This window comes from Mustelus asterias, chromosome 2 (assembly GCF_964213995.1).
Source record: "Mustelus asterias chromosome 2, sMusAst1.hap1.1, whole genome shotgun sequence".
Classification (NCBI taxonomy): Eukaryota; Metazoa; Chordata; class Chondrichthyes; order Carcharhiniformes; family Triakidae; genus Mustelus; species Mustelus asterias.
Window position 1 is genome coordinate 96,602,815 of NC_135802.1, and position 23,279 is coordinate 96,626,093.

The following is a 23,279-nucleotide window of genomic DNA, read 5'->3' on the forward strand; positions in this document are numbered from 1 at the left end:
CTCCTGAAACCTCTCTTTAAGGTGACCCTTAAATTTACTTCTTTGATAACTTATGATGTCTTCCTTTCTTGGCTTGGTGCCAATTCTTTTGTCTGATTCTGTATTTTGAAGTGCCTTTGGATGTTTTACTACCTTAAAAAAGTGCTGTATAATGCAAGAAATTGTTGCCATCACCAAAACCATTTAAATTATTAAGTCTTATATTATCCAATTCAGTGCACTGTGGCACAGTGGTTAGCACTGCTGCCTCACAGCGCCAGGGACCCGGATTCAATTCCCAGCTTGGGTCATTGTTTGTGCAGACTCCACACATTCTCCCCATGTCTGCGTGGGTTTCCTCCAGGTGCTCCGGTTTCCTCCCACAGTCCAAAAAACATGCAGGTTAGGTGCATCGGCCATGCTAAATTCTCCCTCAATGTACCCAAACAGGTGCCGAGTGTGGGAACTAGGGATTTTCACAGTAACTTCATTGCAGTGTTAATGTAAGCCTACTTGTGACACGAATAAATAAACTTAAAACTTAAACTAATTTCCAAATGTTATGAAGTAGAAATGTGGTTATGAAGTTAACAGAACAATTTCATCTTTGAATTTTGTTTACCTGTAGTTGAAGCACAACAATTTTTTCTTGTCTACACAATTTTATTTTAAATTCTCAATTTATTCAAAGCATTCAATGCAGAGTAATAATAAGCAAAGCATACAGAGACAATAGAGAAAAAGTATACTGATAAAAGTGTCTCTCAAATTTTCACATCTCTAGGGCAATTCTGTCATAACCCATTGTTGCTCCCTGCTGTTGTGCCTGCCGCACAGTCTGTTTTAATTCTTATACGGTGGACAAATAACTGCGAGTAGACGTCTTATTAGTACAACCAATATTTATTTAAGACACACAATCAATAATCACCCACCCAACCAACAATAAGTTATCTTTACAGAAAATACGAGAGTTCAAGTCCAATACAAGACCTTGACTTAACTTTGCGTGACTGGCAAGTACCCAAGCAGATATTGGCCTTTATCTGTGCACTGGTCTCAGTCCTCCTCTGCGTAGTCTGGTCCTTTGGTCTGGTCTGGCACTCTGGCTCTGGTCTTCCTTCCTTCTCGGGTGTGGTGGCTCTCCTCGTGCTAGTCGTTCGTGGGGTCAGAGAGAGAGATTCTTGGTTGTGCAGCACCCTTTATACCCCGTTGGGTTTTGCGCTCCTTTTGACCATTACCAATCAATCGATCAGGACTTGATCACCCTGACCGATAAAGTTCAATCGGGTGCTGCCACACCAATCTCTGGGTGTGTCCCTAACGGCCATGTCTGCAGGTGCTGGGGGCATGTAGGGTTCACACCTCCCTCGCAAATAAGGGGTTACGGCGCCCCTATGTCTGGTAAACAACCCAGTTTGACCAGAAAGTCTCTTTTGCCCTGGAGATGACCCATATCCTGTGTATTCACTCGTCTGGGTTGCAGCCTGTTTATCTCTGCCTTTTAGGCTGCAGCCTGTCGATTTAGTTCTTGCCCAATTGTCCCAGAGTACTTTACAAATCGCCATTTTAGATGGCCCTTTTGGCCACACCGCCAAAACCCTCGTTCGTGCCTTTGTCACTTTCAGACTTAACTAATTTGGTGTTATCAGGTCGGCCTTGCATCCTTCATAAACCTCAGCTCATCTATCTCCCCTGCGCTCAGTGAACTGCACTGGTGCCTGGTTTCATAATACCTCAAAATAAATTCTCATCTCCTTAATCAAATTCTTTCATGACCTAGCCCCTCCCTACTATCCTTTGGGAACGCAGAGGAGGACCGAGACCAGCGCACAGATAAAGGCCAATATCTGCTTGGGTACTTGCCAGCCACGCAAAGTTAAGTCAAGGTCTTGTATTGGACTTGAACTCTCGTATTTTCTGTAAAGATAACTTATTGTTGGTTGGGTGGGTGATTATTGATTCTGGTCTTCTGCACATTCAAAATCTCTCTGCTTCGCCATTAGTGATGAAGCCATCAGCCGTCTAGGACTTAAGTTCTAGAATTCCCTCTCTACACCTCCACCCTACTTACCTTTCTTTATTTGAGACCCAACTTAAAATCCTGACAAACGTTTGGTTACTCTCTTAATATAATTCCATCTTTGGCTTGGTGTTTGCCCATAAGGCAACTTACAACACCTTCAATATAGAAAAACAATGAAAGCTGTTTGTTTGAGGAGCAGCATCACAAATTTATACCTAAATATATTGCATTCTCAGTGCTCAATAGAAATGAGATAAAATGCAATCCCATCCCATTACTGATTAAGTGATTTAAACAAATTAAAGCAACAGGGTTCTTGACTTTCAAATTTCCTCTGAAATTTAACAAAACAAAGCTTTACACTCCATTACCAATCTCCAATTGCACAGGAAACATTGGCAGCATTTTTACTTTTGAATAATAAACAACATCAAATATATTCCCCATGCACTTTCCTTAGTCCAGCCTTAAATAAAAAATTATTTTACTTTACAATAGTTTTATTTCATACCTTGACAGATAATTGTATAGTATCCATGAGAATCTGTTTCACTTCATGTAGCCCTCCCACTTTATCCCAACCCAAATCTTTTGGTTTGTGTAACTTGGCATTTCTTAGAGAAGTAGGTATAAATCCCTCAAGAGCCCGCTGGAAGTCCAATGTTGTCAAATATAGTCCTGCAAATAGAAAAATTACAAAATGCTTGTTTATGGAGTTTGGTATGTAATGGTTTATCTTCAATCTGGCAGAGGATGTGAATTTGCCAATCAATTAATGGTACTTATTCCCTACTGGATTCAAACTGTTTACTACCACCTTTACACAGGTACTGGAGATGAATTAGCTTTTGTCATTGTAGGATGTGTTCTCTTCTTAGAATAAACGTAGGCAAAACTGGTCCGAAGTGAAACTTCCTTCATCGCGCATCATTTAAAATTAAAAACTACAGAAACAAAAGGAAATGATTTACTGGGAAGAGAGAGAGGGACCAAAAGCTGGTCCCAATACAGACTTGATCTTGAACTTGCACAGGATTCAACTGAATTAAACAGATATATGAGTTCTCATCTGTGTTATGAAAGAGCTGGGCACACACAGTCTTCAACTTTCATAAACAATTGGCAGATGTGTGACCGTGAAAAACTTGTTTATGACAAAAACTATTCTCAAATGTAGTCAATTTCTAAGCTCATACCAGAATTCCCAACTGAGTTTTAAAATGTGGCCAAGTTAGCTTTAAATCTTAGCATAGTTAGTTACATAGGCATAAATACCTTAAAATTAAGTCGTTTAGCTAAAGCAAACCATATAAAGGATCCCACAGTCATGCAGTTCATTTCTTGGAATACATATTACTCCAGAGCTAGACATGATTTATTACTTTTTGAAACTAAATTTAAATTATAACCCTTTGAGTTTCCATGATAAGTTTATCTTAAGAGCATATATCCCCTGCTCCGTCAAAACATTTCTGTGGCAAATGCGATGTTTTGTGCTTCTGAATGTCAGTCTAAAACATCACGTCAAAGTTTGGGCAGGTTAATTTTTTTTTAAGTTTTCCAATCTAGGATGACACCACAGGAGACCATTCAGCCCACTGTGCCCATGCCAGTTCTTTTAAAGAGCTGTCATTTAGCATCATTTCCTTGTTCTTTCCCATTGGCCTGCAAATTTTCTCCTTTAAGTATTTACCCAATATCCTTTTGCAAGTTATTATTGAATCTGCTTCCACCACCCTTTCAGGCAGTGTATTACAGATCATGATTTACTGTGTTAAAAAAATTCTCATCTTGCTTCTGGTTCTTTTGCCAATTACCTTAAATCTGTTTCCTCTAGTTACCGACCTGTCTATGCTATGAAGGATTCCTCCTTGTTTACTCTATTAAAACCATTCATAATTCGGAACAGCTCAATCACATCATCCTTTAACCTTTGCTGCTTTAAGAGGAGAAACCGCAGCTTCTCTAATCTCACCGCATTACTGCAGACCTACATCCTTGGTATAGTTTTATAATATCTCTTCTGCATCCTCTCAAAGGCTTTAATATCCTTCCTAAAATGAAGTGCCCAGAAGTGGACAAAATGCTACAGTTATCTCAGCACAGTGAGAGTATTAAACCTTCTTGCTCTGTAAGGGTCAAGTAGTCGTTAATGATCACTTGGGGAGTGTAACACATAGATATGTGTGCACAGATTTAGGTCCAGGTACTTTTGATGGCCTTAGATGAAACAGTGGTGGTGGATGAGGATCCTAGAGTATAATGGAGACAGAGAAAGGAATAAAAAGGTGAGAGAGGAGAGACTAAAAAGAGAGAGGTTACAAGACTGAAAAAGAGAAAACAAGGACTACAGAGCAACAGGTTTACATGGGCAGTTTTATATCTTCCAAACAGGGAGTAAAGTCTGAAACAAGAAGTACAGCCAGCTATGCTTTTTGCAATATACTATAAATATTCAGTGGGTGCGATCTTGCGACCTCGTCCCGCCCATCATTCAGCAAGACAAGGTGGTAAGATAGGGTGGGAGGTGAAAAATCGAGTTCTCTCCTGATTTCTCACCTCCTCCAATCATACCAGCCCTGTTTTGCTAGTGAAATCGGCTTCGCGCCCTTAATTTCAAAGTCTCAGACGCTATGCCCAGGCTCACCTGAACTTACCTGCCAGCTTTTCAAGTTTCACACTGGTGAGAATCACAGCTGGTCTCAAAAATGTGCTGGGACAGTGCCCAGGGGGTGGTGCCTGAGTGAGGGCGTAGCCTGAAGCAATGAATGGGGGGGGGGGGGGGGGGGAATTCTGCAGTCGGAGATGATCGATTGGAGGGGTTGAGGGGTGGTCTCTGCAGGGGTGATGATCAGCATGGGGTGGGGTGCGTGGCAATGTTCCTGGGGCAGGGGGAGGGGTTTAGACTGGCACAGGGTGCAATCGGCGAGGTTGGGGGGGGGGGGGGGGGGGGGGGTTGTTAGGAGATCTCCAGGTACACTGGGAGATTTGGGCACCTGCTCAATGGCACACCAAGAGCTCAGCAGGTGGCTTCATTCACTGGGGAGCTCAGGTTCCCTCCCCGTCTACTGGCAAGAATCGCATCCTGGCACTTTTTTGCATTAATTACCACAAGATTGCAACTCGCAGCTCGCCAAAAAAAAGTGCAATTCTCTTCAGTTTTCGTGTCATTCGGCACTTCGAATTATTTTTGTGAGATATCGCCCAATGTTTAAATACATTGGCTTATAGCTATAAATTGCTGGTTAACAAATAAAAAAGTGACAAAAGTCCATAACCTATTGTAATATTTGTGGCATAATTATAGAGAATAAAGATTTTCTATGAAGACAGCTAGAAAGCTTCCCAGTTAACTTCATATATTATTACAGCAATATACATCTTGGTAATTGTATTCTAATTTATGCTATTGCCATTTAGGTCTGTATTTACAACCATACCTTGTTCTTTGTTGTTTTTACTAGTCAATACATGCGAGTGCACAGCCCGTTCCATCAGCATGACAAAATCTCTTGCTACAAAGCCTTCAGTTGCTTTAGCCAGTCCTTGAAGGTCAATGTTTTGTAATGTCTCCAATGGTATAATGGTTTTATTTTGAACTACAGATCTTAAGAGCTGTACTCGCTGATCCTGATGACCAAGAGAAATCTTTGTAAAACATACCTTTCCAAATATTTACAAATTTCAACATGAACTTTGTAAATTGTACTTCCATGAAATCCAGTTTCTCTTAGCCCAAAGCACAAATGTCCAAAGGACAATGATAAAGTCCCAAACAGTATAGGTTTTAATATATGGTTGTACACAAATGGTACCTACTTTGAGGAGAAACAAAAAGAATGTAAATATTATTAGGAGACAAATTGGGTAGAGTTCTGATTTATAAAAAACAATTAGATTTTACCTCTTTAAAAAGATAAAACTGAAGGTAATTAATTGCAGTATTTTTGGTCTCAACTTTCCTCCAATAGGAGACAGAGGGTAGTGGTCGAAGGGTCTTTTTCCAGCTGGAGGTCTGTAACCAGTGGTGTTCCGCAGGGCTCTGTACTGGGACCTCTGCTATTTGTGATATATATAAATGATTTGGAAGAAGGAGTAACTGGTGTAATCAGCAAGTTTGCGGATGACACGAAGATGGCTGGACTTGCGGATAGCGAAGAGCATTGTCGGGCAATACAGCAGGATATAGATGGGCTAGAAAATTGGGCGGAGAGGTGGCAGATGGAGTTTAATCCGGATAAATGCGAAGTGATGCATTTTGGAAGAAATAATGTAGGGAGGAGTTATACAATAAATGGCAGAGTCATCAGGAGTATAGAAACACAGAGGGACCTAGGTGTGCAAGTCCACAAATCCTTGAAGGTGGCAACACAGGTGGGGAAGGTGGTGAAGAAGGCATATGGTATGCTTGCCTTTATAGGACGGGGTATAGAGTATAAAAGCTGGAGTCTGATGATGCAGCTGTATAGAACGCTGGTTAGGCCACATTTGGAGTACTGCGTCCAGTTCTGGTCGCCGCACTACCAGAAGGACGTGGAGGCGTTAGAGAGAGTGCAGAGAAGGTTTACCAGGATGTTGCCTGGTATGGAGGGTCTTAGCTATGAGGAGAGATTGGGTAAACTGGGGTTGTTCTCCTTGGAAAGACGGAGAATGAGGGGAGATCTAATAGAGGTGTACAAGATTATGAAGGGTATAGATAGGGTGAACAGTGGGAAGCTTTTTCCCAGGTCGGAGGTGACGATCACGAGGGGTCACGGGCTCAAGCTGAGAGGGGCGAAGTATAACTCGGATATCAGAGGGACGTTTTTTACACAGAGGGTGGTGGGGGCCTGGAATGCGCTGCCAAGTAGGGTGGTGGAGGCAGGCACGCTGACATCGTTTAAGACTTACCTGGATAGTCACATGAGCAGCCTGGGAATGGAGGGATACAAACGATTGGTCTAGTTGGACCAAGGAGCGGCACAGGCTTGGAGGGCCGAAGGGCCTGTTTCCTGTGCTGTACTGTTCTTTGTTCTTTGTTCAGTTGACAGGACAATTTTGGTTCATCCACGAACAACACCATTGATTTTCACAAATTCATTGTTTGTGCAAAAATGGAAGGTTTCTATTTCCTCATAGATCATGATAATCAGGAAATAAACCAGTATTCAGCAGCATGGAAGCTTCGAAACAACAAATATCCCCTCATGTTCCCCTCTCTTCCAAATTTAAAACAGATTAGTGCAGTCCAAGTGGGCATATTCTACAGTTCCCCTGTATTAGACAAACACAGTTGATTTACTGATAAATGGCAGAATCATCAGGAGCATAGACACATACAGATGTGGGAATACAGGTCCACAGACCCTTAAAAGCAGCAGCACAGGTGGAAAAGGTGGTGAAGAAAGCATATGGCATGCTTGCCTTCATCGGACAAGACAACGAATATAAAAGTTGGCAAATTATGTTACAGTTGTATAAATAATTGGTTAGGCCACATTTGGAATACTGTGTCCAATTCTGGACTACCAGAAAGATGTGGAGGCTTTGGACAGCGTACAGAAAAGGTTTACCAGGAATGTTGCCTGGTACGGAGGGTATTAGCTACGAGGAGAGATTGAATAAACTGGGATTGTTCCCCCTGAAAAGACGGAGGCTGAGGGTCGACCTGATAGAAGTTTATAAAATTATGAGAGGTATAGATAGGGTGAACAGTTGGAAGATTTTTCCCAGGGCAGAAATGACAATTACAAGAGGGCACAAGTTCAAGATAAGGGGGAAATGTTCAGTGGAGATGTGCGGGGCAAGTTTTTTTTTTTACACAGAGGGTGGTGGGGGCCTGGAATGCACTGCCAAGTGAGGTGGTTGAGGCAGTTACCTTAGCCACATTTAAGACTTATCTTGATAGACATATGAACAAATGGGGAAATAGAGGGATATAAGCGGTTGCCCTAGATAGGTAAACGGTATCGGCGCAGGCTTGGAGGCTCGAAGGGCCTGTTCCTGTGCTGTACTGTTCTTTTGTTTTTGTACTATTTGAGACATCACATCGCTTATCTTTAAATCTTGACACAGGCAGAAATATTGAACATTCAAAACATAGGAATCGATTTTCCTTCAATGTATTGTATTTTTTAAAAATATTAAAATTTAAATCTGTTACCCATGATACATTACAGGCATCAAAAGATATAGAACATTTAAATGGGGAAAAATCACTCTTATGATTCAAATAATGATATAGTGTGAATTAGTTTGAAACATTTGGGAAGTTGACTTACCTGGTTCGGAAGTGTAATATTCTGAATGCACTGAAATATGTGAGATCCTTCAGCACAAACGAGAGAGGGATGCAGGGTATACTCAGAAACGCTGGTGGCTATCAATGCAACAAGAGCCCCTTGTGAAACTGCCAAAGTGATCAAATGCTTCAAAACTGAAAAAAAATACACAGGTTTCCATGTTAATAAAAGTAAAATAACTCGCCACATTTACCAACCTATATCATGCTTTTGCATTCTAAATGATTAGCTTAGACATTCAAAATCATCTAGAATATTGCACATTTTGCACCAAACCAAAGAATATATTTCCCAATCCACAGTTAAAATGTAAATTAAATTCCTACTACCCAAATATTTATATAGTTGTTCACAAATATAGTTTCATACGTTGCCCAATTTGTTTTACCTTTTGTTGTTTCCAATACTGCCCAGTTTCAGAAAATTCTATAACCGTCAAAAACTTACTCAAGTTCTGGGGAGTTAATTAACAATTAAATTTGCTCAGTCATCTTGGTCCAATAGAGAGAAGTCAATTTACATCAATGATAGCACCTCCAAATATACCAACAAACGTAAAGACAGCAGCAACGATCCTTCTCGACCAAAGGCAACAACACAATAACTGATTGTTCTGACTCTTCAAAAAAAACTACTTTTGTGCAAACATGCACAAACAATTATTTTAAAAGTTGTGCTTCACAAGTCGTCCCCAAAGACTAGGTAGCCTTTCCCCAAATTAAATACAGCAGTAGTATATTACAAATGTATATAATATTGTGTTAGGATGTTGTCAACTATCTGCAATCAGAGCAGAATATATGTCAGTATCTGGTATCAAGCACTTGAGAGTGGACCAATGACAGAAAATATCCTCTAGCTTCCTCTTCTATTTCCAGGCTGAGAGGAATTCCTGACCTCAGTTGAAAAAGGGCAAAGTATAGGGCATGTCAGCTTGCTAAGATCTTTAATAATTCCTCGTAGCTGGCTTAAGGGTAGCATAGATAATGTTGTGGCCAAAGAGCAGGCATCTGTTAACCAAATGCTTATGCAATAAGGGGAAGCAATTTGCAAAAAGCCCATGAAGTACTTGCTTCCCAAGAAATACTGTTGGTAGGCAATAGCATGTATTTATATCATTACATTCTTGATATGCTCCAAAAATGAACCTGCCCATATCAGAGGGGCATTTCAAGAGTTTTCTAATTATTGTAAGCATATAATAAGAAAATATGTAAAAACCAAATTGGTTATGTGATATAGTCCAGTTGTGAACAGTGCATATGGCAGGCATTTACCTCTCCAATACAGAATATCCAAATTTAAACCCCTGTTGTTGGGTTTCCAATGTTCTAGGCCCATATTCATTATAATTTTGTTTTATTCACTCAGGACATGTGGGTGTCACTGGCTGGGCCAGCATTTATTGTCCATCCCTAACTGTCCTCCGTTAAAGGGGGCATTGAGAGTCAACCACATTGTTCTGGATCTGGAGTCACATGTAGGCCAGATCATGTAAGGATGGTAGATTTCCTTCCCTAAAGCATATTAGTGAACCAGATGGGTTTTTACCACAATGGTTTTATGGTCATCATTGAACTTTTATGGCTCTTGATATCTGATACAACAAATGGCTCTAGTACATCTAAATGCTGCAAGATAGAAGTATTTTGTCACTTTTTTGAAATGATCAAATGAATCAGATACAATTTTTTCAACAATTCATCAGCGTATGTTATTTCTTTTCAGATTTGGAGCAATACGATTCTATAACTGGTCTGTTACTTGAAAAGTGTTATTGGGTCAGGGCAGAAACTCCAAAGTACTTTATGGAAACTGCCCGAACCTTGAATTTGGTTAGGATTAGCATGATATGTTTCACTTCAGGTATGAGTCAACAATCCACTGGAGAGCTTTTATCAAAGAAAGTTTATTGAAGAATATAGTTAACATGTATGGAAAGAAAATTAGCAATACCTTTAATCAATTGCAAACAAAAAAAAACAACCACAATAATGTATTAACCCTTAATTGAATATTAAAGCTGTTCCAACAAACCAAAGCCTTTCATAGACAAAATTCTTCTCACAGGCTTAACACAGCACAGATTAAAATCTCACTTGACCAGAATTGAGTCTTTTCGAAGCCTGCACTTTCCTTCTGGAAGGCAAAGTGTTGCCTTGAGATAGCAGAATTTCCAAATAGCACAGGGAGACAGAGGCAGACACTTAGGATTCTTTGTTGCTTGATGCCCTTGCTAAAGCTAAAACTAAACTGCTGCCTCAGAACTCTCAAAATTGAAACCTTAAACTCACTGAAAAGAACTGTCCATGTACACATGACCTTTTCTCCTAACAATGCAGGATCATAAAACTAATCCCAGAGTAAACATAAACAACCCCCATTTAAGCTATTGAATTAGCAATAAAAGGCTTCATTATAGTCAGCCCAGCATCAATAATGACATCTTGTCATTATTGTTGCTGGGCTGAGCTGTGAGTGGCAGAAATCATTTTTTTAAAACAAAAACCTTTCTTAAAGGTACACCAACATCACAAAGGCAATAAAGATTATAAAACAGAAGCAATTACTTTGAGAAAGCTGTTTGCTAAGAATAGCCTCGGCACTGTGTTCATGTTCTGGAGTAGAAACAGCTCCAGCAATATGATCCAAGTCATCCAACAGAACAACAGAAGGCTGTCTCCACGCTGCCTCTATGAAAGTATCTTCCCATTTCTTACGGATATTTTCAGCCCTTTTACCTAGATATAAAATAAATGAACACAACTTATAATCACAATTCGACACAAACTCCTCCCTTCAACATATATGTCCAAAACATAATCCTTAATTCAATTTCTTTAAGCATATTAAATTAAATTTAATACTGAAGATTTTTTTAAAAAGCAACATTTGACAGTTTTCTATACATTCCCAGTTTATGAGCCCACCCAAATGAAAATAAAGTCTCCAGCAAAAGAGCAGTCGGCACTGTTTGATATGTTTCACACAGTGACTGTTGAGAAAGAGAACTAATCAAGTGAGTTACTCACGCAAACAAAATATTTCTGCTATATCGAACAAAAACAAAATAGTTTATCTCCAAGTTTAACTGGAGGAGATTGTGGCTTATCCAAGATTGGATGTTAGACAAGCTGCCTAATAGCACAGATGTGGAGATGCTGGCGTTGGACTGGGGTGAACACAGTAAGAAGTCTCACAACACCAGGTTAAAGTCCAACAGGTTTATTTGGTAGCAAATACCATAAGCTTTCGGAGTGCTGCTCCTTCGTCAGATGGAGTGGAAATGTGCTCTCAAACAGTGCAGAGACACAAAATCAAGTTATAGAATACTGATTAGAATGCAAATCCCTACAGCCAGCCAGGTCTTAAAGATACAGACAATGTGGGCGGAGGGAGCATTAAGCACAGGTTAAAGAGATGTGTATTGTCTCCAGACAGAACAGTTCTGTCTCCAGACAGAACGCTCTGCACTGTTTGAGAGCACATTTCCACTCCATCTGACGTAGGAGCAGCGCTCGGAAAGCTTATGGTATTTGCTACCAAATAAACCTGTTGGACTTTAACCTGGTGTTGTGAGACTTCTTACTAATAGCACAGAGACAGCAAGATTGAAGGAGGTGAAGGGAAAGGTGGAGCTGGTTGTCATCAGCATACACAGGGAACTAGACCAGATGTTTACAAATTATGTTGGCTAGAGGTAAAATGTGGGTGAGGATGAGAAAGGGACCAAGAGTAGATTCTTGGAGAACTCCAGTTTTAATAGCACCGAGGCAGAAACAGAAACTATTGCAGATATGTTTTGGCTATGATTGGATTGATAAGAATCACAAAGTCTTAGCATCTCATTTACTGCAATAAATTGTTAATTGAATCAATTCATTGCTAATACTTTAAACATAATTAAATATCAATTTATCATAGAGGAGGTGGACATAGTGTATGGTTGTATGATCTCAGTTTCTCTGGATTCCCAGGTGGTCTTGTGGTGCAATCATTTCCTCTGAGCCAGAAGCTGCAGGTTCAAGTCCTACCCCAGGACTTGATGGCCAAGGAACATGCGTCCATAATGTGGTCAAAGAGATTGAGTGTCAACCTGCAAATCCTTTCAACATGTTAACGGCGGGGAGTGAGAGCAGGGAGACTCCTGGTCAGCTATGCTTGATGTGGTGTGGTGCCCCTCAAGCTATAATCCTGACAACTGACTAGTAAGCTGTTCTATTAATAAGTAGCTAATGGAAACAGAAAAAGTCTGCCTTACTGCACTAGTAGGTGCAGAAAGAGAAACGGTAGCCCAGTGGTTAGCACTGCTGCCTCACAGCTCCAGGGTCCCGGGTTCGATTCCCGGCTCGGGTCACTGTCTGTGTGAGTTTGCACATTCTCCTCGTGTCTGCGTGGGTTTCCTCCGGGTGCTCTGGTTTCCGCCCACAGTCCAAAGATGTGCGAGTTAGGTTGATTGGCCAGGTTAAAAATTGTCCCTTAGAATCCTAAATTGCGTAGGTTAGAGGGATTAGCAGGTAAATATGTGGGGGTAGGGCCTGGGTGGGATTGTGGTCGGTGCAGACTCGATGGGCCGAATGGCCTCCTTCTGCACTGTAGGGTTTCTATGGTTTCTATGGAATGGAATTATCTGCCTCAAGTGCTCTGGTTAGATTCTGGTACCAGCCTCCACTTATTCTACTGTTCTGCAATTGGGGCAATCTCTGTTCCACATGTGTACAACAGACTGTTGATAGATTGGAGATGATGATTCTGACAGGAAAGATTTGGAGGAATTTCAGAACATAAATTCTGAGACTAATCCTTAAAGTTTTGACATGACACTCCACAATGGAGCATTAACTCCATTATCCTTTTACCACTGTTAAAGAGTAAATCCTCATCTGTCATTGAGCTGAAGCTTGTCAATAGATGTTGGTTAAACCATGTTCAGAATATGGATCCACATTTGATCCCTAATATAGTGGATAATATAAAGTCTTTGGAGAACATTCACAGAAGCATTAGTATAATTTGCATATTAAACAACTTTAGACATACAGATAAGCTTCAAAAGCTGGGCGTATTCATCTTAGAGAAGCAAATAAGTCAAGGTTATTTGATGGAGGTATATATTTAAAAGGCTAAGATTGTGTTTCTGTTGATTGTTTGGCAAGGCCAGCGACCATGCGTATGCATTATGCATTTCTAGGGCTGGATTCTACGTTAGATGGTTCTTCTGTCCCACGAGGATAGCAGACCTAAGGAATATGTTGTTTCTGCAGCAGAAACTCTAAAAAAATAGAACATGACAGTTCCTCCCAGAAGCAGGGAGTCATGTCTTGTTTTTGCGAATTCCAGGAAATTAAATGGCTGATAGTGCATTGTGTGTCTATTCATGATGCTTCAGGTATTATGACTGTATATAGAAGACTCGACGAACCAGTAGTTTTTTTCTTGACTATCGTTTCCATATCTTGGTATGTTTGTTCCCTACCCCAATAAATTTGGATTTTCTCCACCAAATGGAAGCAGATTCCTCCTTACCATCCACTATGGTTTATCCATAGCCCAAAACCTACTCTCTCAAAATTGAACTTGGGCCTACTATTGGCCCAGAGGACCAGCAGCTCAGCAGCATTACTGTTACTGACGACCATTGCTGAGATTACAGCACCACGATGAGGGTACCTCAACAACAGCTGGTCAGCAGTTAGAGGTGCCTGGCAGCCAGGCTCCTGATGATTGGCAAGATGGGTGGGGTGAGTAGTAGTGGTACATTGGTGATGCCGTTGCCATGACAGTGGCCACAGTGGCAACGGAACAGTCACGTAGGAGAATATACATACCCCCAACCCCGAGAAACTACTAAGTCTTGAAGTAGTGTATCGTGGGATCACCCAGACTTGATTAAGTTGCTGGTTTAAGTTTTAAGAAGTGTTTTCAGTAACAAAAAACACCAGAGTGCATATAGTAGGGAATGTGACTTTTTGGTTAAGCACCAAGCCAGGTTTGCCTGGCAGCCAGCTGAAATCTCAAGCTGATACATGGTTTTCACTGCTGAGACAGTGGTCAATCAAATACTGCATCATAGTTGATTCTGCATATGTTCTCATGGAGTTGGCCACTACCACCACAGTGGAAAGGATGGGTTCCAATCTCTTGGATTTTTGAAGTTAGAATTGGGTTTCTTGATGCTCCTTGACAGTGACAGAATGAACTCTGGCAGGCCTACCAATACACCAAGAATTTCAATGTGCATGTCCATCACTTTTTCCTGTACCCAGCTTCATTGGAGGCCTAAACAGCAGAACTCATTCTGACCTAGCCCTCCAGAAAGCTCTCTCACACACTATTCTTTCTTTCAAGCCTGACTGCAGCTTGCTCATGTCTGGTGACTCACCACTTGTCGTTCCTGTTTCTATCCTGGTCTCTAAAGTATGTGCACTGCCGGTATCTGAGCGGGTCATTGTGAGTATCAGATCAAGTAACAGAATTTCCTCCTCCGAGGTCTGCTCCTTCTCTGGGTTTCTCTGGGCTTCATTCTCGGGCACCATTGGCTGACCAGGTGGCAGTTCTTGGATATTTGGAAGCATAATTGCATAAGAGGAGTATTGAGCTGAGGGAAGTGGGGATGGATTGGTGGAAAGTAAGAGGCATATGCTTACATCATCTTCAACTTGTACATCATAATAGATTGCAGCATGAGTGTGAAGTGAGATTCGAGAAGGTGCATAGGCCAGAAAAATCCTGGATGGTTTCAGTGATGCTAGTTGCTACAACCGCACTTATGGCAGCCCAATAACGCTGAGCACTATCTCCTCCAATGAGGTGTCAGGAGGGCCTGCTGCTACATGGGGAGAACAACAAGTAAGCCTGTGGTGGAGTATCTAAAGACACTGACACTAGAGTCAGCTGCAGATAAAGCAAGTAGCAGTTCATTCAATTCAATATGCATACAGGGGAATGCTCTCTCAGAATATTTAAGAGGTAATTCAAAGTCTCTCAGTTTCAGTTTCCACCAGTTATCTATACCATCTTTGTGATCATTAACTCAGCATGTTCTTATCTTGTACGTTTATTTTGGTACATCTGCAGTTACAGATGCGTTTACAAAATAATCTCTGAATGACTTGACCTTTAGTACAATTCCAAAACACAAACTTTGCTTATCTGTCCTAACATTTTACTACAGTATCCAGTCATCTACATATCTCAGCCTGCCCTGAGTCAGGCTATCAGTTTTATCATAGTATAATTCATAGATCATTCATCAACTTATTCTATCCTGACCCAAAGGTCACATTCCTTAGCTTATCATGGACTCGCCCATAGACTTCTTGTCAACAGGACCAGCAAAATCCAAAATGACAGGTTGGGCAACAAACAAATGTTGTAAGCTGTCAAATGTCAAATCTATCCACTCTGAACGATTCTGGTGCGTGCACCCGCATTCCCATTCTTCAAAACATGGCGTTCGGTGAAAGACACACCACAAATGGTTGGGAGTAGACCACCCCCACCATTTATTTTTATTACCCAGCTGCTGCTGTCAAAACCAAAGGTGCTACAGAGCTGAAATCTGAGACCCTAATTTATGAAATGTGTTCAAGGATAGAGTTTACGGCCAATATTTCCAATTTCAAGCAAAATATTTTGAAGTACACTTTGTATCTTTATAAGAGTCTATTGAACATTTACACACTTAATCAGTTTTTACTATTAGTCTCATCACGTGCATAATTGTAAGTTCTTACCTCGCAAGGTTTTACAGTCAATAATTTCCACATGTGCTTCCAGTTTATCCGAAGCCTCTCTGCAAATGGCCTTTGCTAAAGTAGTTTTCCCACTGCCCTGTAAAGGTTGAATTTCCAATGCCATATATTAACTTTTATAAATGACAGGTTATGAACACATTTCTTTTTCCATGATGTTTAATTACTTATTAACCACATCCACTTCATATATATGTTTTTTTTGAAGACACTACTATTGAAAGAGATCCCTAAAGTAAGTAGATGAATCATGTAAATCAGGAATGCCCCAGGCCTGATAAAGATAAAACTTAAGATGTGTGTGTAATAGCTTCAACAGTAAGACTCCAGCTCCCAATATTCAGATTTTGCACAGCCAGTGGGAATCCTAAAGGGTGCCTGCCTTGAAGGCTTAGGTAAGATTAAAAAACAAGTTCTTGCCCTGTTTAGCCTTAGAGAATCCTTCATAGTCTACTTACCGTGCTTTTAAAGCCATGGAGCAGCAAGACAGGAAGTTCCATAAAAGGTAAGGATGGAGAGGATAGATTGGAGGCTGAAAAGGGTCATCAGAGAATACTAAATAATAGATTCCGGCAGCAAATTAGAAATCATCGTTTGGATCATCAATTACAGTCTAAATAATCATTGAAGCTAGAGTCTAAAAGTGTGATAGAATGCAACTGCTGCCAATGTGACTCACTCTGGAGAAGAAGATTCTAGAGTCAACATGATTTGAAAATTATGGATGAGCTCTAGTTGTTAGCAACATTCCATTTGGGAGCTCATCAACCTTGGGGCAAAAAATGTATTGCTACAGTACCTTAAAACCTACAGACAAGTAAAGGACTCGGTCTTATAAATTAACTGGTTAAATTAACTTTTTTTTAAAAGAGCAGTATGAAAAACTTCTGTAGTTTTCTTCTTGCTCGAGAGCTTTGCCACATCATTAAGTTTTAAAGTTTATTTATTAGTGTCACAAGCAGCCCTACATTAACACTGCAATGAAGTTACTGTGAAAATCCCCTAGTCACCACACTGCAGCGCCTGTTCGGGTACACTGAGGGAGAATTAAAAAGAACTGGAAAAAGCTTTGAACTGCAGGGCAGGTGAGGGCAAAGGCAGCCAGTTTCAGCTGCACAACTCAGTTTAATAACTTTATAAGTTCAGAAGAGACTGCCCAAAAAATGCACTACATGAGCATGCCAGCTACTTCCCACCATCTCTTAACAAGAGATTACCAATAACATTGGGACAGGAGAGGAAAGGAGGAAAAATGCGAGAGAGGGTGAAGGCGATAGAGGGTGAAGGAGAGAGAGAGCGAAAGAGAGAGTAAGAAAGGGAGGAAAGGAGAATGCACATCAGAGCTCCCCATTCCACAACTCGAAATTGCTCTCTTCTACACCATTTGCTGACCAGTGATACTGACCCTCCCAATTTTCAACCTCATTGCCCCCTTATTCCCACTTCCAACTTGATCTTTCTTCTGCTCCCTTCCTGCTGATCACTGATCAGTCATTGCTTTCTGCTGGATGATTTGCGTTGTTAACCTTGTGAAAATGGAGCTTGCTCTCAAACTCCCAATAAGCATTAAGAAATTGTTAAATATTTGACCCAAATACAAAGGAATCTTGCTGCAGACATTTAGGGTATTATTTCACGTTGTAAGGACACTGCTAATTAGGTAATTTATGAACCTGACAAGCTTAACCTTATCGCGAGGGGGATAGAATATAAAAGCAGAGAAGTCTTGCTGCATCTGTACAAGGCATTGGTGAGGCCACAGCTGGAATACTGTGTGCAGGTTTGGTCCCCTTACTTGCGAAAGGATATATTGGCCTTGGAGGGAGTGCAGAGAAGGTTCACCAGGTTGATACCGGAGATGAGGGGTGTAGATTATGAGGAGAGATTGAGCAGATTAGGTTTGTACTCGTTGGAGTTTAGAAAGCTGAGGGATGACTTTATAGAGGCATATAAGATAATGAAGGGGCTGGATAGGGTAGAGGTGGAGAGATTCTTTCCACTTAGAAAGGAAACCAGAACTAGAGGGCACAGCCTCAAAATAAAGGGGGGTCAGTTTAGGACAGAGTCGTGGAGGAACTTTTTCTCTCAGAGGGTGGTGAATCTCTGGAATTCTCTGCCCACTGAAGTGGTGGAGGCTACCTCGTTGAATATGTTTAAGTCACGGATAGATGGATTTCTGATCGGTAGGGGAATTAAGGGTTATGGGGAGCAGGCGGGAAAGTGGAACTGATTCACTTCAGGTCAGCCATGATCTTATTGAATGGCGGGGCAGGCTCGAGGGGCGAGATGGCCTACTCCTACTCCTATTTCTTATGTTCTTATGTTTAAGACTCGGCAAGAAAGCAAATGATTCTCCTGAATGTTGCAAATTGAGGTTTTTAAGTTTAATTATATTTAATTTCCTCTTGCTTTTCCTTTGGGTTGAGAAAGAAATCAAAGAAAAAAATCTTACTTTCCCTAACATTAATTTTCTTTCTTATCTAATTAATTTCTAACTACTCTATTTCTTCCATTATTCACTCTGCATCTTTCTCGATCCTTAAGTTTCATGGGAATAATGGTCTAGCTCCCTAACCAGACTTTCATGAGGTCCCAGATTCTACACCCCTGGGGTACTCACATCAGTTCACAATTTATGGCACAAAGTTAATATTACGTGGAAGATAAGGAAAGAAGTTTAATTCAGAAAGATCACTGCTCAGTGGGTAATTCTATTTGAATGCTGTCAAGTAAAATGTTGTGTGCAAGTTTCTATACAGGAATTCTGTAAAAATAAAAAATTGTAGGCTCGTCACCTTCACTCCTGTAAGCAGTATTCCTCCACTTCGGAGACCCCGTGCAATTGAAGCAACTTCCCATGAAAGTGGGTGGCCCAATAGGCTGAGAGAGATGTGCTCAAACATTGACATGGTCAGCTCACAGATCCCTCTGCAATACATTATATTCAATATATTATGTAATGCAGTTACATAACTAGGTAATGTAAAGAAAACAAATCACCTACTGCAAATATCTATATTAAAAAAAGTATATTAATAAACAAGTTGATAAGATTCTCTCCACATAAAACATATGCTTTAATGACATTGAAAACAAAAGCCAATACATTTTTACAATGCAAGCATAGCAAATTCATTGATGCATATGCACTGGAGTGACGCACACCTGATGAAAAACCTGGAGCTGGCCTTCCTCACTCAACCTTGCAGCCAGTTATTCCACAACTAGAGGGAAACAAGTTATCGCCTACAGCTGAAATACTCAAATAAAAGCATGGCAACTTGACTTCCATATCACAAATGAGCAATGAAATAAAGCACATAGGTTTCCTAGGTGATGAGAAAAGAAAACTCTTTGGTATTAGACCAAAAGATTACACTGAAAGCAAATATTCAAAATATAAATGAGTCTGAATATATCCTTTATAGTGTGTTTCTTTCAGGGCAGATTATTAAAATTTAAATCACATAATCAGAGTGATATAAGCAAACCATGACTGAGTAAGCTTCGCTTGTTTATGATCAAAAGCACTTTCAATATGCTGGATATTTTAAAATATTACAATTGGCTTAAAGTACTGTGGAGAAATAGAATTATTGATTATTTATTCTGCATTTGCAGCTTATCGTAAAAGTGGCACACCGTTTCCAATTCGCCACTGTAACCACAGAAGCCCAGGAAATATTTTAAAACTGATACAAGTCTAATAAAATATAAAAGTTCAGCAGGTAATAGGGAAAGCAAATTAAATGTTGGCCTTTATTTCAAAGGGAATTGAGTATAAAAATCTTGCACTAGTTAGACTATACTTGGAATGCTATGAACAGTTTTGGTCCCCTTATCTAAGGAGAGATATAATAGCATTGGAGGCAGTCCAGAGGTTTACCAGGTATGGAGGGGCTGAATAGGTTGGACCTATACTCATTGGAGTTCAGAATAATGGTAGGTGACCTTATTGAGACATATAGGATTCTAAGGGGGCTTGACGGGGTAGATGCTGAGAGGTTGCTTCCCCTTATGGAGAGTCTAGGGTCAGAGAACATAATCTCAGGGCAAGGGGTTGCCCATTTAAGACAGAGGAATAAGGAAGAATTTCTTCTCCCAGAGGGTAGAGGATCTGTGGAATTCTTTACCGCAGAGGACTGTACTGGCTGGATCATTAAGTACATTCAAGGCTGAGATAGACAGATTTTTAATTAGTAAGGGAATCAAAAGTTATGGGGATAAAGTGGGAAAGTTGAGTTGAGGATCACATCAGGTCCATTCATGATCTCATTGAATGGCGGAGCAAATACAATGGGTCGAATGGCCTACTTCTGCTGCTGCATCCAAGGTCTTGCATCTAATTGTAATGTGGTCAGCAAACTGCCTGTGTGACATAGCACTAATTTGATGCAAAACTCTCAGGTGACTGCTATAAAACTTAACCCCAAAGCTCTATGCAGCTTTCCATATCAGCTCAGGACATGTATGGCTGGAGATTGCCTTCTCCTGACTTGTACTGCCCATTGTTGGTGAATAAGAGCAAGAAATAGCAGCCTTGAGGCAAATGGAATTTAAAAAGACGTCAGGAGTCTTAACGACATCAGGAGGATTAACCGCATCCTTTGACCTGAACTTTTACAAACTTGTATGAGCTTCTTGCCTGCTTCTAATAAGAGCCCCAACCACTTGAACAGAACTCCTCAAAAATTGAGATAGATGGCCTTGCTTAACATTAAAACAGTTGTCTAATTTCAGTACTGTTAGCTCCTGTTTTGGGAACATGAAATTCAACACTTTTGTGTTATTCTGCAAGAGTGCTGATGCACATCCTCATCAAGACTAGAAAGATCATAGCTTTGCCTTTTTGAAATCAATTGTATGCCTATTAAAGATACTAAAGTAAGAGAGATTTAATTAAATTTTTAAAACGATATGATTGATAATGTCAATTATAAGTGGCTGTACCAACATTCAGATTCCTATTGCTGGGCTAATTTATCCAGATTGTAAAGAAGAACAATGCGGGTTAGTTGCACTAGAGGGCTATCCTGGAGTTTGGGAACAGGATGGTAGGTCTGAAAGAAGCAGATGGATACTGTGGTCTGGAAGTACTGCACTTAGGGCCTTGGAGCAGAAGATGGTTCCAGGAGTGATGCATTGCAAGTGTGGGAGTGGTAGGAAGGTGATTTTGTGGTGCAGAAATGTTAAGAAAAGGTGGCAGTGTCTGGAAGCGCTAGTCTAAGAGCACTAGAGAGGGGTCTGATATGGAAGCAGAGGCTGAGTCTTCAGCTTTAGATCATCACTGAAAGTGGTGCATGCATGTAAAAATACAAGACCACTGGAAAGGGTGATGATTGTGTGGAAAGGCTTGAGGGGTTTTTGAACTGGAATTATTGAGGAAGAACCAGAGATATGGTAATATTGAGGCAGCATGGTTCTGGTAGTGATTTGGAGGGTGAAAAAGCAGGGGTAAATATCGACTATATTCTTTCTGGAGTTTCCCAAACCCACCCCTTAAGTTTAAAATATGTTTTCTCACCACTAAGGAGAAAGCATGGCTGAGTTAGTGCAATGATACTTAAAGAGACTTGTATGAAGTTTGTCAGACTGTCAATATAGTGAACATTTGTGTCATTAGTGGTGAAAAATGTATCCTCTCTTCAGCTACAAGATAACCCTATAGGTTTGGCACATGCTCAATGAGCATGTTGGAACATGGCTACTTCATCACACACCTCCCTCCATCCCCTGCTGTTTACTACCTTGCCTGAACTAGAATATGCTGAAACACTGCTTGACCTGCGACATTCCTACCACCGAGGCACTGCCAGTAACGAATCCATTTACAGTATTTCACGGATCCACAGTGGTCCACCAACCCTAGTTCCAGAACCATGGCTTTAAAGCACTGACTAGGCTTTTACATTGGAGCAAGTCTACAGCAGGTGTGGTTGTGGAAGTGGAGTCGGGTTGTAAAGACAGAAAGTCACTTGGTAGTGGTGGGGTCTTGTTAGATGCAGGAGCAACTGCTAAATGAGATCTTTACTCTAAAGATGCACGTCACCTACCTTGAAAGATTCATTTCAAGTTTAACAAACTATTGTTGTTAAATAAACAAAACTGGAAACATTTTAGGAATGTTCCATTTATACAAAATACAGAAGTCATCTTCTAAAAAAAACTTCAATATGGAAGATAAATTCTACAACTTAATGGACAAGCCTGGACATTGAAATGCAGGTGAGTGGGTACAGAAAATTCTCAATTGCTGGCATAAACAAAAAAGATTGGTTTCATTTCCAAAAGCCATTGATATAAGACATCAAATTACTGGTACATTATCCAAAATCCAGCTATCCAAAAAAATGGAATTGGCCAAAAAGAAAATGACTATTTTTATCTTGGGAGATCCAGCCACCACTCGTGGAACAAAGCATGAGAATAAAGAGGCCATTCTCAGACTGATCCCAGAGGACAGAATTAGCGAGAGTTGTGCACAAACAGTGCCCAGCTCCATTATAGTGCTTTAACATCTGCTTCCCCACCAGCTCTCACTATTCTCCAGACACAAAGCTACCTGTTCCACCGGCAAGACAGAATCAGAGACTCTTTGCACAAAGGTCTGCAGCCCTGGGGAACTCACAATTAGAGTCAGAGTGATGGAGTTGCAACACATGTTCTATGCACCGATTTCCAATATTAAAAAAATGTTAGCCAACTTATTTGGTAATGCTTGTAAATGAGCCTCCTGTAGATAGAGCTGGGTCCATTAATTCCTTCCAACCAAAACTGGGATCTACCTGTTTTTATGTTCACTAATTCCCAGTGAATGGATCACAGGAAGGAGGTTGAGATTCTGCTGAGCAGCAATGAGCCTCCAGCAAGACTGCTTAATTAATTCCACATCAGTTCTCAATTCTTAGATAAAGTTGTGACAACAGAAAACATGTGTCGGCCCCTCCAATCCAATGGCGGGCAAGTGGCAATCCAGTCTCAGTCTGGGGGGGGTGCCAAGTTTCAGACATCAGACCTGTAGTTTTATATCTGCAAAATTACTTTACAAATCAGAATCATTTCCTTACCCCAAACAGCTCAATTTGTAAAATGGCAGAATCTGGTCAATATCATCCACAGTCTTTACCCCATTAGAGTCTACAGTTGTGGGATGCATAACCACCTTTGCAGAAAACAGCACAATAATTAGTCATATCATGAATTACAAAAAAGGCAGTATGACAATAAATTATATGCATC

The 23,279-nt window shown here is 40.6% G+C and overlaps 1 protein-coding gene across 14 annotated transcripts in view; it reads right to left on the reverse strand.

The window, feature by feature from the left end:
• The window catches only part of pex1 (peroxisomal biogenesis factor 1), a 74,987-nt gene that overhangs the window by 24,555 nt on the left and 27,153 nt on the right, over positions 1 to 23,279 (reverse strand). For all 14 annotated transcript variants that reach the window (XR_013500541.1, XR_013500537.1, XR_013500539.1 and 11 more), the window contains 7 exons: positions 23,108 to 23,202; positions 18,836 to 18,968; positions 16,023 to 16,119; positions 10,857 to 11,027; positions 8,266 to 8,420; positions 5,446 to 5,635; positions 2,517 to 2,683 (listed from right to left, as the gene is read on the reverse strand). Coding sequence is in view for 11 of the 14 variants with exons in the window: in XM_078238931.1 (XP_078095057.1) it covers positions 2,517 to 2,683; positions 5,446 to 5,635; positions 8,266 to 8,420; positions 10,857 to 11,027; positions 16,023 to 16,119; positions 18,836 to 18,968; positions 23,108 to 23,202 (1,008 nt within the window). In the remaining 3 variants the exon portion in view is untranslated. The remainder of the gene's footprint in view (positions 1 to 2,516; positions 2,684 to 5,445; positions 5,636 to 8,265; positions 8,421 to 10,856; positions 11,028 to 16,022; positions 16,120 to 18,835; positions 18,969 to 23,107; positions 23,203 to 23,279) is intronic.